The following is a 15,999-nucleotide window of genomic DNA, read 5'->3' as shown; positions in this document are numbered from 1 at the left end:
TCACACTATTTGCACATTTACAAATGATTTTGATAAAATGCAAAACATTTGTCTAGTCTTTTGTCGATGCGCCTTCTTGCCAACAGAGCATGTCTGTGTTGAACGCGGGAGCTCCAGGGTGTCTCCTGTGGTGTCTGGCAGCGTGTCCTTTGGGTGTTTGGGTTTTGCAGGGTTTGGGCCACGGCTGCTCGATCTGATTGGGATTTGGAGGATTTTTTTCTTTTGGATGCTGGGTTAAGACTTTTGGCACTTTGCAGTGTTTCACGTTCCAGTGTTGTCTGGGGTTCAACTGAGGGCACTATCCTGCTGTGTGTGAGGATGCTGCCATCAGGGAGCATCAACACAAAGTGTATTAAAGAGATAATTAATTCAGTTAACATACAGAATATTTGATTCTTTATGTAGTGAAAAAGGGGGATAGTGTGATAGCTTGGCAACCTGTTCAAATGGGCAGCTGGGACAGATTTGAGCCCTCCCCTGCAACCCTGAATTGGTTAAGCAGCTGAGAAAATGCCTGTGTGAATGGAAAAATGTCATGAATTATAAAGTTATCCATGAATTTATTTATATTTGAAACACAATATGACGTCACTAGCAAATCACGTGTGCATTAATCCACCCAAGAAAATACTTCCACACAAATCCACAATTTATTCCCATTTACGCGAAGAAGAAAATTGATAAATGTGTCCACATGTTTATGTAAAAATGCTTGGTTTTTTTCACCAACGATTCTGTAGTTTGGGTCTATTTGTGGGTTTTACCTTCAATAAAAGTGTGAAATATGTCTGTGATTTATTATTCCGAATGCGAATAAGCAACCAAACATCTGCGAACAAGAAAAAATTTCACATTTATTTGATATCAAACAGGAATTGAATTAAATACCAGCTGATGATGGGCTCTTACAAAAAGAAATAAAATGAACCTAATCAGTGCTGCAACAACTTTTCACACTTCCCAACCATGTTCTTTTTTTGTTTTTTAACATTTTTCTTGGAATAATTAATAAATTAATTCGTGTCAAAGGATGAAATGTCCTCAAAAACTGCAATATCGCATCTACGTCGCATTAAAAAAGTCTCAGAAACCCGACAATTTCTTTCAAGTAAAATAAATTACACGAGGATCCAATTTTACTCCAAATCTGTGCATGGCCCGGTGTTAACAAATATTAACTACTGGCGAAAACTCATCATTCATGAAAGCAAAAAGCACTTCACAAGCAGAGACGTGAGCATGATGATTTCATATGGATTTTGCATCTCCCAAAAACTTTTTTTTAAATGATTTTCTCATATTCAAACATACTACAACAAGTCAAGTGTGAGAGGAAAAGCACATTTCCACCATTTTTGATTAGCCTTGTCTGAAGAATCTTATTAACATTGAAAGGGCAAGAACTACTGAATGGTTGCCTTTCTTCTTCTTCTTTTTTCCTTTTTTAATTTCACTTTTTACACTAGTGGTACAGCAAAATATATTTTTTTCAGCTGTTACTTTGACAACAGTTAAATGTGCAATAGAGAAAATATAAGGCCTGAGTCTGAATTAGTGGTTTCTTAACTTTACAGTCCTGACTGTGTAGTGGAGCCACACTAGTTCTAGCTCTGCACTTCTTGACTAAAAAGACCCCGGTTCTTCAAAGCCCCCCCAGGAATACGTCAGGAGTTTCATAGTTCTTAGAGTACTTTCCCCCCTTTTTTTTCTCTGTTTTTTTAACTCTTATTCTTCGATTTTTCTCGCAGTACAACAGAAATGCCAGATTTATCTCGGCCTACGTGTCATTCTCTGCTCCTCTTTAGTCCAACAGCAGAGCCTTCACAGTCCACATTTGTCTGGCCTCAGATGGGATGTGTTTTGTGTGTTAATGAGATCTGTGTGCAAAAGTCATGTATTCATTCATTCCTTTTTCCACCCAACAACTTTTCACTTCTTGTCCTGACACAAAGAACAGAAAGAGCGTGTGAAGTGCGGAGCCAGGCTCGCCGGCTCTCTCCGATGCACCCGTCCTGCTAAAACCTGTGCAAACAAAGCGTCGCCCGCTCAGAGGCTGGTGATGAGCTGCATTTGTCCGTCGGCGGGCGCCTCTCCGTCATGCGCACAGTCTTCGTTGTTGGGTGGGATGATGCACCCGTCGCTGGTGCCCCGGTTTATGTGGTAGTAGGACAGCGGCTGCGGCGCATCGCCGAGCTCAGGCATGCTTTTGTGATACGCGTCCTCGCTCTCGCTTTGAGGTGAGGGGGAGAGCTCCTCCTCCTCTTCTTCCGGAGGGTATGGGGAAGCTGAAGGCGAGGGGGAGTCTCTCAAGTTTGGCATGCTGGTATAAAGGGAGTCTCTATTGTTGCTGGGTGAATGGGAGCCCATGTCCTCCTCTGCGGTAACAGTCTCAGAGCCATGGCCGCTCTGGCCCTCCAGGCACCTGGGGGCCTTCTGGGAGCTGTACAGCAAGGAATGAGTCCTCTGGGGCAGGAGAGGGGCTTCCAGCACCTCCTTGTGGTGGGGGTGCAGGAGCAGCTCCAGGGTGGCGTGGCCTCCTCTTCCGCTCCCTCTCTGCGGGGATGAGGCATCGGCGTGATCTGCCACGATGGCGTCATCCTCGCTCCCGCTCCCACCCCCGCCCCCTCCCCGGTCCACCGTCACCCTGGTCTGCGGAGGCAAGACTCTGTCCCTCTCCCGTGGAGCATCGCGACCTTTGGGAGCCCCGCGGGGCCTGAGGTTGTTGTGGACAATCTCGGATATGATCAACTTCTCAAAAGCGGCATCGTCCAGGTTGAGGCCCCCCAGGTCACCCGGGGCTCGAACGCCCACGGCCTCATAGTCGTCGTCTCGCAGGGAGTAGCTGTTGTTGAAATTGCCGTTGAGGGGGAGGGTGTCCATGGCACTGATGTCCCTGCTGTTGCTCAGAGACTGCTGTCCTGCAAAGAAAGGCGGAAATGAGCAGGTGAGACGCAACGTTTCAGCTTTTCACAGAACAAGGCGGTCTCCACTACATCATCCACATGTGCTTGATACTGCTCAGGACACTTTACTCTTGTACTCTTTGATCTCTTGATTCATTTTAATTTTAAACAAATATCCAAAAAAAAAGAGAAAAGAAAACTTTTAAAATTCAAAGGAGAACCCAATTAGCTTCCCACCACGTCTAAGCTCATTACTGCTGAATATCATTAAAGCCAATCTAAGAGATTATCCTGAACAATATTGAAGAAATGAGAACAAAAGATGGCTTAGAAATCAAAAATATAGTACAGCAACATGTAATTAGGTAGCTCATGACCAGGTAACAAAGCAGCAGGAAAACAGAAGAAAACTGGAATAAAAGAAAGAAAGAAGTACAAGCTGATGAGGAAGTGCAGTGATGTTAACAATGAATAAAACATTCCAGCAAAACTATAAAAAAAAAAAAATAAAATAAAGAAACGAGGGCATAACAAAAGAGTAATGTCAAACACAGATGGCAAACCACCTCTCTGCACTGGGGCCCCACAAGCACAGCAACAAGCCCCAAACACCACAACACACAGGCAGGGTGCAATGACTCACTTTGCCACCACTCACATCAAGTGTGTCTGCTCAGGCTACCTGGCCTAAGAACAGCTGATTTGCAAAGAAAGCAAAACAGATGCTTTTTTTCAATTGAAGCAGAAACAATAAAATCACTCAAATAGGAAAAAAGTGGAAGCTCGTAACATCCATCCCGGATTCAGTTGACCCAGCTGGGATTGTGTCCTTGCGCTTAACTCGAGTTTAGTGCAGAGGCTTTGCTTAAATCGCTGGACGTAGATGGAGAAATTATTTTGTTTACCAATTTGAGCGAGCTAAAGGACAAATCATGGACAACTGAATCCTGGACTCAGCAGGTGAAAGGGTTCAGCAGCAAGCAGTCTTTAAAAAAAGAAAACAGAAAGAAAGTTGACAGAAAAAAAAGAAAAAGAAGAAGTCAAAGAAAATATTTCCTGATGAAACTATTTCTTTCTGAGAAACACAAAATTTTTCCGCCTTTTTCAAGTGTACATCTATCAATTTTACACGAGCGAAACACGCACACAGACGTACACACAACAGATTACTCCTATTCTGTGCAGCCCTCTGACTAAGCTCAAGTAGCAGGATGGATGTGGGGAAAAACAGAGGGAGGGAGGAGGCTGACGGCTGTGTCGTCACGAGCACACATAAAAAGGGGAAAAGGGGGAAACTGCACTCTTTCAAACTTGTCAGAATATGATGATGGTACCTGAAAAAAAAGCTCTGAAAACAACATCAAAGAGATTTCCTTTAAAAAAAAAAAAAAACCCGCAAAAAGAGTGCAGGGTGCAAAAGGACACAAAAAGGCAGTGGTGGTAATGGTGGAGGGATTATTAGACAGTTCTCTCAAAAGGCCCGACTTCCAGATTTGCATTTGTTTATGCTCAGCTGGGCGATTTTGTTGCAGACAGGTATTGTCTACCGGGAGAGTGGGTGAGGGAGGGAAATGATGTGAACAGAATTCAACTGGACACAGAGACAGCTGCACTCTGGGAAGCTTTCCAGCAGAGATTCATCCAAGATGTTCTCCTTACCAATTTTACAGCACCGGATGAGCATCTGTGGAGTATTACTGAGTATTAATACACTTTATAGTAAAAGACATGCTCATCTTTTTCGCAGGAGCTAAGTGTAATGACTCTAGCAGGGGAAATTTAGAATAAGCTTGAGTTAAACGTGACATTCTCTCGGCACTTATTTCATCCTTGGATGGTGATCTTCACACCGGGATTTGACATTTGTGTGTCGCAGTGCTGTCTTCTCTCCTCAAACTAGTTTCCATATGTAGATCCTTACATCCTTTTACTATTATATTTTTGTCTTTTTACTTTCTGCTGCCCTCCTGTTTAAACGCAGCTCAGCAAAGCGGTCCTCTGCAGTGGGATATAAACTGTTTCTACAGGTAAAGTGGAGATTTAAGCTTGGACCCAAAATGATCTGCTAATTAAATATTGCCATTTTTACCTGCCTGCTCTGTTCTGGTGTTAACCTGCAATTATCCAACAACGATTAAGCAGGTAAACATTTTAGGCCAATAAAGCAAATGCTGTCTACACACACACACACACACACACACACACACACACACACACACACACACACACACACACACACACACACACACACGCGCACACAGTTTTGTGTTGAGCTGCTTCGCTGCTGCAGAGCTCTAGAGAGCAGGGCAAAAATATATATCGCAAAAATGTCTTTGAGTTCCTGAACAGACATTTTATGGTCCCAACCCTGCTTCATTATCTCTAAGTGTGAAGTGCACTCATTGTGCTGCAAGCCAGTTTGCAGCACAAAACGAGAGCAGCAGCCGCAACATGTTAAAGCTATATGTTACTGCAAATCTTGCTCCTTATACACTTTTGCCATAGGGCTTGTATTTTTTTAAATATTCTCTTTTATCATCAAATGCGTGTGTATATCTGAGAGCTGTGACTCTGCCCGCATTGCGTCATGTGCTTCTGCTTTCTCCCCTTTGATTAGGTTTCCTTTGCTTTGCCAGTGAGGAACTAGGTCACCATAAACACTAACACAATTTACGCTCGGGTTTTTCTTTAAGTTAGCTAAACAGAATGCAAAGATCTCGTGTAAATACGTCGCTCGTAAATGGTATAAACGATCCGAATCGTCACCAAAAACCTTGCATTCAAGAGAGGGCAATTCTCTTATGACTGCTAAGTGGACGAGATAAGATAGCATTGACGTCTCGGAGTTTATCTCCCTCTGTGTTTACAAAGGAGAAAATTGCCTCGATAAGAACAAACAAAAATACAGAGAAGGTGTGAATGAAGAAGAACAAAGCGAAACCTTGTGTAATTATTCTCAACATTTCCATTCATGCTGTGTCACAACCGCAACCTCAACAGTTTCCATGTTTTTGGTGAATTTAGTAAACAGACTTAATGGAACAGTTCGACATTTTGAGAAATCGTTTCTGGCAGAGGCTTAAATGAGATGACTGGTACCACTCTCGGTATCTGTCTCTCAAATATGAAGCTGCAGTCGGGAGAGGGCAAGCTTAGAATAGCATAAAGACGGGAAGCAGGGGTAAACAATTAAGACAGATCTGTTAAAAGAAAACAAACTCTGGCTACAGGCAACCCTAAAGCTCTCTGATAGACATGTGATATCTGAAATTATTATAATACATGCAAGAACTTTTGCTTAACTCTCTCTTAACCGGTAACTTCCTTTCTCCGCTCGTTGCCTGGGAACTGCTCAGATCAAAGAAAGAGCCGGCAGATGACCTGCCCGGAAGTGGCAAATTGTTGTTCTTGTATGGATTAAACAAATGAGATGGATTAATTAGCGTTAATTAGTGTGCTTTCCAAGTGCTGATAGATCGATGTTGTCACTGAAGGAACTCAGGCTGACTGTTTTGCCACAAAGACTGAAACCTGTTGTTCTTACACGTTTGCTTTTGCACAAATTCAACAGACAGGATAAAACCTGTTAATTAGTAAGTCTTGCACTTGCTGGTTGGCGGATTTTCTTATCATTTTGTGAGGCTAAGCTAGCCATTTCCATCTGTTTAAACCACAGACTGTAGTTAAAAGATGGATGCAACCTCAGGGCTGTCCTGTCAAGTCTGTCCTGTAAAAAGTTCCGTGCATTGAATTTCATTGACTAATAATGTGCAAATATCAAAGAAAATACCAGATGTAGCAAATATGATATCAATGAAATATATATTCATGTATGCAAATTCATTTTTTGCACTTCTCCCGCTGTTGATTAAAGCTGCTGTCGCTCCCTTCAATCCCCCGCCCCCCTTTCAACAAATTAGCTTTTAACCTAAGCCTAGCGTCATCCATGTCGAACTATGTGATGTTGGGAGGACACGAGTATGTTTGCTCTGGTTACAGATCCGTTTGCGTAGCCAAATACAAACATGGTACTGTAAAACAAGCCCTATGGAGGCTGCTGCCTTATTTTGGAGTGAAAAGTGATCATATGGGGCTAAGTTTTAGCTAACGCTAACTTAGCTGGGACAGCGCCGCCATAGGCTATATAAGTATAGATTCTACATTTATGGTTAAACCAAACTCGTGTGCTGACATCCACCCATCAGCCATGGCAGTCGTATCCGCAGTGTAAATAAAATTAATTTTGCACAGTAGTTACAAAGGGTAGTTTTTTATGCTAGAGTGTAAGCTTTTTTTCTCCTGCTCTTCATGCTAAGCTAAGCTAACCTGTTGGTTTTCCAATTATAAGAGATAAAACATTAAAATTAGCAGGCTTTCTAGTTGCAAGCTGGAGGGGTTTCTTTTCTTCTTTTTTTTTACAATGCCAAGCTGTCTATTTATCTCTAGTTTCACTCTTTTTGCTAAACTAAGCTAGCTTTGGGGTTGACTGGCAGAAATGAAAGCCGTTACAATCCTTTTGTTTGTCATTCATCTAAAAATGAGCAACTGAATGAAACATAATGTTGCTTTAAACATAAAAGGAAAAGCAAAAACAAAACAAAGAAGCAGATAAAATGCATAAGAAAAAAGGTGGAGGGCGGATGTGCACCTGGGGAGTGAAAAGCCGGTGGAGAGGGGGTGTTGCACACCACGGTTTCTGCCAGAAGGTTGTTATAAGGGTTAGTGTCGTGGGTTCGAAGGAGAGGGTTAGTTAGGAGGTAGTTGCCAGTCATCCCTGAAATAACAGGAAGAGAAAGACAGAGAGGGAGAAAAATTAGGAGGGGTGGAAAAAGCAGCTGAAGAAGAGAGCCTGAGTCATTGTATCTCATGGTCTGTGGTTATATGTTGGTTAGCTGTCCACATAAACAACGGAGCTGACGTTCACTGTCCAGAATCTCACACTGCAGAAGATTTACAGCCTGCGATCCGTCTGCCTTCTATTATGGACAAGGCAGCCATAGAAACGCCGGTCAAAGCAAACCATTATCCAAACAGTCATCTGCTCTAACTGACAAACAGTATTACTGCGACAAGTGTCAACCAAAAAAGCATAGCTGCACAATCAGCTGCTGTGTTTATATGGAACTAATTCATCTAAACAAACTCGTTCGGTTGAGACAAAAAACGAAACACGTCTAAGTGGCGCGTTGTGACCATGTCACAGCATCCCCATCATCCTCAGCATGCTTGTGTATATCTTTAGGAATGCAATAACCATCCCCTAAAAAAAATAAAAAATAAAAAATAAAAATAAATCCAAACTAATTGAGAATTAGAGCCAAATCTGTGCTGGCGCTGTCTGCAGCCTGAGCTTCATGATGCTGGGATCAGTCCAAAACCTGCTCTGACCTCAGCCTGACTTTGCTCGTCTCCCTCCCCTGCTTTCATGCTGACAATCACCCCAGGATGAAGATGATTTAGAGGGCTGCTGCGCAGTCAGTCTCTCCGCTCAGGGTCGTTATTTGAACTCAAGTCCTCGTCTATAACTTTTTATGCCAGACTAAATATCGCACCTCCTTTCTGTCACTATTTTTTCCCCTCCGTTCAGAGGATCCCGGCGAGCAGGAGCGTAGCGGAAAAAGCTCTGAACTTAAGATACACAAGTAACATTTAATGCTATTTTTTGATTGCTTGGCGCTAAGAGAACGGAGGCATTAAATCGGGTCTTATCTTACTCCTTTCTGAGCTGCCACATAGCCAGGTGGGTCGCATCCATTGATGTGTTTATTGTGAATTCAGAGCTTCATCACAAAGAGAATGGCGTATGTGTCTCGTCTGGCGGTGGCGAAGGAGAGATGGCTGCTTACCCTGGTTGAGTGTGGAGGTGCTGTTTATGTCTCCTGAGATGAAGGAGGACTCTGACTGCTTCCTCACAGTGTCGTTCCACATCCGCCTGATGCGGCTCTGGGTTGAGAAAAAAGGCAGCCACTGATCAGGACTCAACACGGCGCGACTTTTATTGAAGGTTTTTTTGCCCCAAAGGGTTGAGTGGCTATGCGAGTTTGTGCTTCAAACCTGCACTTGTACACAAAAAAAAAATCCAGCTCATTCACCGCTTGATGACATGTTTGTGTTCAGGTACAACAAAGCCCTTCACGTGCTATTGATCCAACCAAAAATGGATACGCTGAGAGTCTTACGGTTTGTAATTTGAGAGATCGGCCCTGAGCAGCATTTTTTTTTCTTTTTTCTTCAGATGCTAAGAGCAGGAGCATCTGCCAAATTCCCAGAGGTGCTCTTAAGATAGCTCTCACAAAGACAAGAAAGAAGATATTACCACATGCATGTATCTGGGTTTTTTTTTTTTTTTACAATTTTCAAATAGGGTCTACCTGTGGCCACGATAACACACATATGAAAGAAGCACTGGCCTTTTCGGGATTTTAAAAAAGGAAAGATTTCTTAACACAAGTGACAAGAAAACTTCAAGTCCATCCTTTGATCACTAACATTTAACATTACACAGCCAAACAATCTGAAAACTACACTTAAGCTACAATGTGAAGGCTGAAATGTGACATAACGCACTGCACTCTGTGACATTTCTATTTCAATGCCCAACCTCTGTAGAGAAGCTTGGCTTTACGGAAGAAAGTGCAAATTTAGCGTTTAAGAATCCTTTTCAACACTTTTATATTTTCAATCAAAAGATAAGAGTGTGTTACTTTGTCTCTCAAACTTCACACCTTGTCTGTACTCATGGAAAAGCACTCAGCCTGAAGGCCATTTGTAGCTCAGTCTTAAAAATGGCTTAGAGTCTATATATGTTTAAGAAAACAGGGCTAAATACTTTGTTTTATTTTGGCCTTCAAAAGTGCAAGAAGGTAGCGAAAAATACTTTATGAAAAGCCCGTAAAATGTTCAGTAATTAATGAATTACTCATTCTCTGCGGTGCAGTCTATTTTAAGGTACAGTTCTCTAAATCCTAAACCTTGATATGCCAGATTCTCTGGTGTGTACCTGAGTAGCGGACGAATAGCGGGCCGTGGATCGAGACGTGGCTGTCTTGGCTGAGCTGTGGGAACCCTCAGACGGCAGCGCCCCGCAGCACTGGGACTGACGGAAACATTTGCTGTACTCTTTGCGTACCTGCAGAGGAATAAAAGATCAGGACAAACTCAGCATACAGACACAGACAGCAGCCCCCCCCTGAGAGATGCAAATCCCAAATCTTTATCAAATGCCATCCAGCTGACAGCAGTTTAAATGTCATATGTGTAAGGGCAGGAATAACAAACAGTGTGCAGCATATTGCAATATTGTAACAAGAAAGCATTTTGACATGAGTGTTGCTACATATGAATATATGAAATACCAGTTAAAAAAAACAAAACAAAAAAAATAAACTGGAAATGCTCCTATAAAGAGATACAAATAGCCACACCTGGAATCTTCTTTAGATTCAGTGACAAGCAGGCAAATCATAGCTTAAATCTTTAGAAAATTCCCCCTTTTAGAAAAGGTGAAACAATTACTGAATGTTTCCTCTATTTAAAAAAAAGACAATTATAGATAGCAGTTAACACACATATTGTTCTGTCTCTACAGCAGTTTAAAATGAAATTAATTTATTACCATAGAGGACAAAGAAAGGCAAAAAAATATCCTGACATTTAAAAACCTGCAACAAGCTGTTCATATTTGTCCTAAAAAGTAACTATAAACCAACTGGGCAATTAGTTAACTAGTTAATATCTCCTCGCTAATTTCCTGCCAATCAACTAATCACTTAGAGTGATTAATTATTAATAAAACTTATTAAACTTGTTTAAGTAATTCTCTTCCTTTAGTTTACAAAATGAGAGAAGACAACTCAAATCATAGCTGTCACAATGTTGGATAATTAAAAGCTACTTTCAGCTGCTCCCTTATTCACAGCAGGTAACTGAACATGTTTGATTTGGCAGTTTTACACTGGATGCCCTTTCTGACTCAATCGCAAAGGCCATTTGTCTCTATGGTTGGAAATGAGTAAACCGCAACATAACGAAGCCACAAAATGTGGAGATACCGGGGACTGAACCCAGGGCCTAATACACTCTATCACTGAGCTACATACACAGATGCCGGGAGTGCAATTATCGTGACTAAACAAATTCCCGCATAAATATTGCATATTTGTCACATGTTCATGTTTCAGATCATCAAAGAAATTAGACAAAGATAACTAAAGTAAATACAAACGGTGATTTAATTTATTAGAAAGCCATCCAAACCGCCCTAGTCTTCTGTAAAAAAGTATTTTTCGGCAGTTCATAGAATATCTTCCCTTGGTTATTTTTTGACGAATGTGAGACGAGCCTTTGTCCTCTTTTTGGTCAGCGGTGATTTTCTTCTTGGAACTCTCCAACTGTAAAATCATGAACTCTGACCTTTACTGAGACAATTGAGGCCTGAAGTTCTTCAGATGTTGCTCTGGGGTCTTTTGTGACCTCCTGGATGAGCCGTCGATGCACTCTTGGAGTAGTTTTGATAGCCTGCTGTTCCGCGTTTTCTCCATTTGTGGATAATAATGGCTCTCACTGTGGTTCACTGGCATCCCAAAGCCTTAGAAGTGGCTTCGTAATCCTTGGCAGACTGATAGATGTAAGTGCCTTTGCTTGTCTGCTGTTTCTTTAGATCTGACCGTAATGTTTGGCTTTCTAAGATCTTTTAGCTTACTTCACTTTGTCAGGCAGGTTCTATTTAAGCGATTTCTTGATTCAACAGGTCTGGCTTTCCAAAACATTTTGGTAAATCAGAGTTAATTCATGATTTAATAAGGGGGACAATTACTTTTTCCACATAGGCCCAGCTAGGTGTGGATAGCTTTTTTCCACTTAATAAATGAAATCATCATTTAAGTGCATTTTGTATCAACTCGGGTTGTCTTTGTCTAATATTAAAATTTGTTTGACAATCTAAAGCATGTAAATGTGACAAATACGCAAAAAACTAAGAAAACAGTTTTTCACCTTACTGTTAATCTATTTTACAGCATATCTGAGACACAGAAGGACAAATCTTACTTTTTTCTGCAGCAGGCAGTGAAAGATGAAGATGAACATCCCTTGCAGAGTGTTGAAGATGGTAAAGAGGTAAGCCATCACTATTGAGGACTCATTGAGAAAGAACAAGCCAAAGGACCACGTCAGCCCCAAAAGACAAAGTAGAGCAAAGGCTCCTAACACCCATGACCTGCAAAAGACAGGAAAGAGCAACATTAAAACAGCAAAAAATCTTAAATTCCCTGCTTCTCCACTCCTGGACAACACCTTTTTGAAACACCGGTTTTTTTGCTTGACAATTTGCACTAGTGGTGGCAAAGTGTAAAAATGCTGATACAAATTTTGCAGACAGCGCACGTTCACTGTCTGACAGTTAGGAAATTTCCTTGGTCTTCCTCTGAATTGTTGTCTAACAAGACTGCAAACACAGCAGGATTTTCCTTGGTGGTTTCCAGAATATAAGATAACTCGACAGTCAGTTTCAGTGGCGATGCCTGGTCGTTACTGACACACAAGAGAGAAGTAAGGCATCCCCAGAGAGATACCACGAGCCTGGAAATAAATGGGACAACAGCATGTTGTCGGTGGGAGAAAAATCACAGTGAACAATGTTGAAAATGACGCCTAATTCTGCTTGCTGTCTAGTGCAGCGAAGATGTTATTTCATTGTTTAACAAGTTCCTAAATTTGAGTCAGAGACCAAATTCATAGCAGATTCAAGTTGGACCATAACAGTTAATGACTACTGAGTACTTATTATAATGTGAGAAATCCAGCATCCATAAATGTGAGTTTTGTCTGTGCAAAAAAATCCAAAAACCAGTTCAATGCCTTATCTTGGGTTTGGACCAAAATCAGAGTGAATGTCTTTGAATCAGACACCCACATAACATATGTTGGCCTGCCCTCAAACATATTGTTGAGCAAGAATCCAGGCATAGAAACGGTCAGAGGCTTTCGTCTTTTCACAACCAAACGCAGCAGACAGAAAACGAAAACACTGAGGCCCCCCTGTTTTTGTTTTAAAACTTCAAATCTGCAAAGATTGCGGTTGAATCCGCCTTTCAAAGAAGCCTATAAACTATGCCAACACAGGAGCAAAAAGATACAAAGGTCAGAATTGCAGTTATGAAGAAATAAAAAAAAAAAAAAGGCAATATACCCCAGCGTAGCGCAAATACAGAAATCATAAAATGAACTAAAAAGGCACCACCTACGGACTGAAATAAAATCTAAAGGGAAAATTACTGGTCTGGTCGGGTTTAAGAGAGGAGAAAATCAAATAAACGTGTAGGTCAGAAGCTGCTTTTGAAATTTCAGGAGGTAGGCAAAAGCAGTAATGGTGCATATTATTTTTCTTCCCACTCCCCCCGCTCAGCAAACACACACACACTCTAACAGCAAGCAGCCACAGCTCAGCCTCCTTATCGACTAGAGTGACACCCCCCCGCCTCCCTCACCTTATACCCCCGATCCTGGACGAGTCAGGTTTCATGGAGGTGGAATGCTTCACCATCTTGTACATGGTCACCACCAGGAAGATGACATTGACCTGTCAAAACAGATGCCACATAAGGGTTAACAGAACGCATTTAGGTAGTCACGTGATTCCTGCTGTTACCACCAACGAATGGAGCAAGTGCTCCGATCCTTTACTGTCACGCTGACCTTGTGTTTGATTTCTTTAATTCTATATATGCAAATAGAAATCTTGAAATTAAAAAGTAGTCAGTGCAGAAAACAGCTCCCTTAACGTTTTACATTTTCAACCAGAATATTTTTTGAAGCTATTCTCTCGCTGGCTCCGTGGCGTGTGTCAACACAAACACACCTTTACCGAGAGGAATATGAAAATTTAATGCCTCTGTGCAGATCACAAAGTACATTGACTTTCAAAGAGGAAAAACAACTGTGAGAGGTTATCGCCTTGGTCTGCTTCACACAGCTTCGATATTCAACATCGGCTACATTCGAAATTTCTCCCTCATGTTTGTCATTACAGCTGATTCCAAACACAGAGTACAAATCCACAAAATAAGGGACGTCTATCTGATGAAACAGATCTAATAAAGTGCAGGCAAGAGCGCCGGGAGAGAGAAAAAAAGTTAAATCTAGTGGGGAAAGTATAGAGTTTGAATGTCATGTTTTAAAAACAAGCTTCACCGAGACCAGGAAAAAAACACTTAAGTGATTCAAGCCATACATCCAGAAAGGTTTCGATGCTTTCAGGATGTCTCTATCTCTAACTCTCTAAGCACTGCAGGCCTGTAGCCACAAAGGGAAAGGGAGGAGATGCACTTCAATTTGGCACGATACCACATTCAACCTTTGAAATGTACTTCTGTTAATATTCAACGAAAAACAAAAAAGAAAAAAATGGATCCGGAGTCTTATCACATGAAAAACTTCTACCCTCAAAAACCTGCTCCGGGCGTGCATTTTTCAAGCCCACCCAAGCGCTTCGAGCGTGAACGGGGGATAATAAAAGGCACGAGTTGGCATAAAAACGGACCCCTAATGATCGAGATGTAGTGCTCTCCAGTTTATCAAATATTTCAGTTTCAATTCTCATTCACAAATCAGCGGCAAGATCCCCGGCATTATCCCGCGTGAACGCATCCCGAGAACACAGGCGGCAACAAAAGCAGGGTCCTAAATGGAAACAAAGAGGCTGTGAGTGGAACGCAGATGGAAACCAACAACAGCGGCGTTGAGAAAGATGGAAGAAAAAGGAGTGGCTAAAAAGACAGAAAGAGGCTTTTAGATCACAGCTTAGAGTAATGCCGTGTTTTGTCTCCCAGCCACAGGGGCCGATTTACGTCTGCTTGAGTCGAGAGGCTGGAGATGCATTTAACACAGCTGTAAGTGGTGACACAGATACGATGAGACAGACAGTGAGGAATGGAGTAAAGGGGGCACTCTGCAGAAAGATGAGGCGAACTGCATGTGCCATCTAAAATTTGTACTTCCCTGCGAAATCAAGAGCATATAACAGGGGCTGCCTACACGGGGTCTGGCGTCCATCTACAGCCTATGGATAGATTTACATACGTGTTACTATATACGCCTATATGGATAAGTGCTCTGGGTCTGCTTAGGTCATGCTGAATGCGTGCATGAGATGCGCACACGTTGTGCGTGTGTCTATGCGCATGGCGAACACCCAGCGCCGTGCATGAAATATTAAAAGGTGAAGATGGAGATGTCTGCGCTCTAGGATTGGCTGGGGATACGTCATAATCCTCAGCAGGGCTATGAGCTGTGGTAATAGTTGTCTGGCCCAACCACTCATTACTTCCATGTTCACCACCCCATCCCCACCCCCCGCCACCATCACCCTTGTTTTCCCACTGAGCAAATGACCTTCATGCCTGAAACGATTTCTCCTCCTGATTGCAGCAGGGGAGTATTCTCTAGATGTACAGCAAGGACCAAACAGCTTCAAGTTGTTGCCGCTCACCAATTCTGATTTCAGAGGATTTCATAGCTGAGTGGACACTGATGTCCTCGTGTCAGCTATAATGGGACCACTTTCCTTTCATGCAAATTGATCTGAGAAAGCAGAGCTAAGAGGCTGCCAGCACAGACGGAGAGAGAGAAATCTATAAACTATTCTCTGAGCTTTTCTTTCAAAGAACAAAAAGTTATCACACGCGTGCACAAATTTACAACTTACCACAATTATGAAGGTTACAGGTCCGATGAAGCTCCAGATGAAATGGTTGTCGACTCTTAACCAGCACCTATAGGGTGTAAAAGGTGGTGTTCAGTTCATTAAATCGTCTCTTTGTGAAAACAAAGTTGCTTCTCATTGATCGGAGCCCAGCAGAGCCGGCTGCATGATAGGCCGCAGCAACAGAATAGAAACTCCTTTGACCGCAAAGAAGAAAACCCGACCTTAAGGGAGTGCTGGCCTCGTGCCATGAGAAGCTGCAGTGTAAAAGCCAGTGGTTACTGGACTCATGACTTCACAGTCTGCAAATGTCTACAAATGTGGGATATCTGTGTGTATGTACAGTACAGTAAACATTGTAATGTAGACAGTTTAAGAATGAATTGCACCTCAGCC

The 15,999-nt window shown here is 42.2% G+C and overlaps 1 protein-coding gene across 7 annotated transcripts in view; it reads right to left on the bottom strand.

The window, feature by feature from the left end:
- Positions 1–530: 530 nt before the first annotated feature.
- adgrl2b.1 (adhesion G protein-coupled receptor L2b, tandem duplicate 1) overlaps positions 531–15,999 on the bottom strand; it is a 93,205-nt gene continuing 77,736 nt past the window's right edge. For 2 of the 7 annotated variants that reach the window (XM_086273511.1, XM_086273512.1), the window contains 7 exons: positions 15,607–15,673; positions 13,391–13,482; positions 11,952–12,120; positions 9,904–10,032; positions 8,750–8,846; positions 7,552–7,677; positions 531–2,918 (listed from right to left, as the gene is read on the bottom strand). In XM_086273511.1, the coding sequence (XP_086129637.1) occupies positions 2,047–2,918; positions 7,552–7,677; positions 8,750–8,846; positions 9,904–10,032; positions 11,952–12,120; positions 13,391–13,482; positions 15,607–15,673 (1,552 nt within the window). In that variant the 3' untranslated portion in view covers positions 531–2,046. Of the gene's footprint in view, positions 2,919–3,546; positions 3,601–7,551; positions 7,678–8,749; positions 8,847–9,903; positions 10,033–11,951; positions 12,121–13,390; positions 13,483–15,606; positions 15,674–15,999 lie in introns of all 7 variants that reach the window. The other 5 variants (XM_086273513.1, XM_086273514.1, XM_086273519.1 and 2 more) reach the window with 4 other exon arrangements.

Source organism: Aulonocara sp. 'chitande type north' Nkhata Bay, linkage group LG18 (assembly GCF_057382095.1).
Source record: "Aulonocara sp. 'chitande type north' Nkhata Bay isolate Kocher_YH1m ecotype deep benthic linkage group LG18, A_spYH_male_GT1.1, whole genome shotgun sequence".
Taxonomy (NCBI): domain Eukaryota; kingdom Metazoa; phylum Chordata; class Actinopteri; order Cichliformes; family Cichlidae; genus Aulonocara; species Aulonocara sp. 'chitande type north' Nkhata Bay.
The sequence above is the reverse complement of the archived record's forward strand: the minus strand, read 5'-3'. Positions and strand labels throughout refer to the sequence as shown.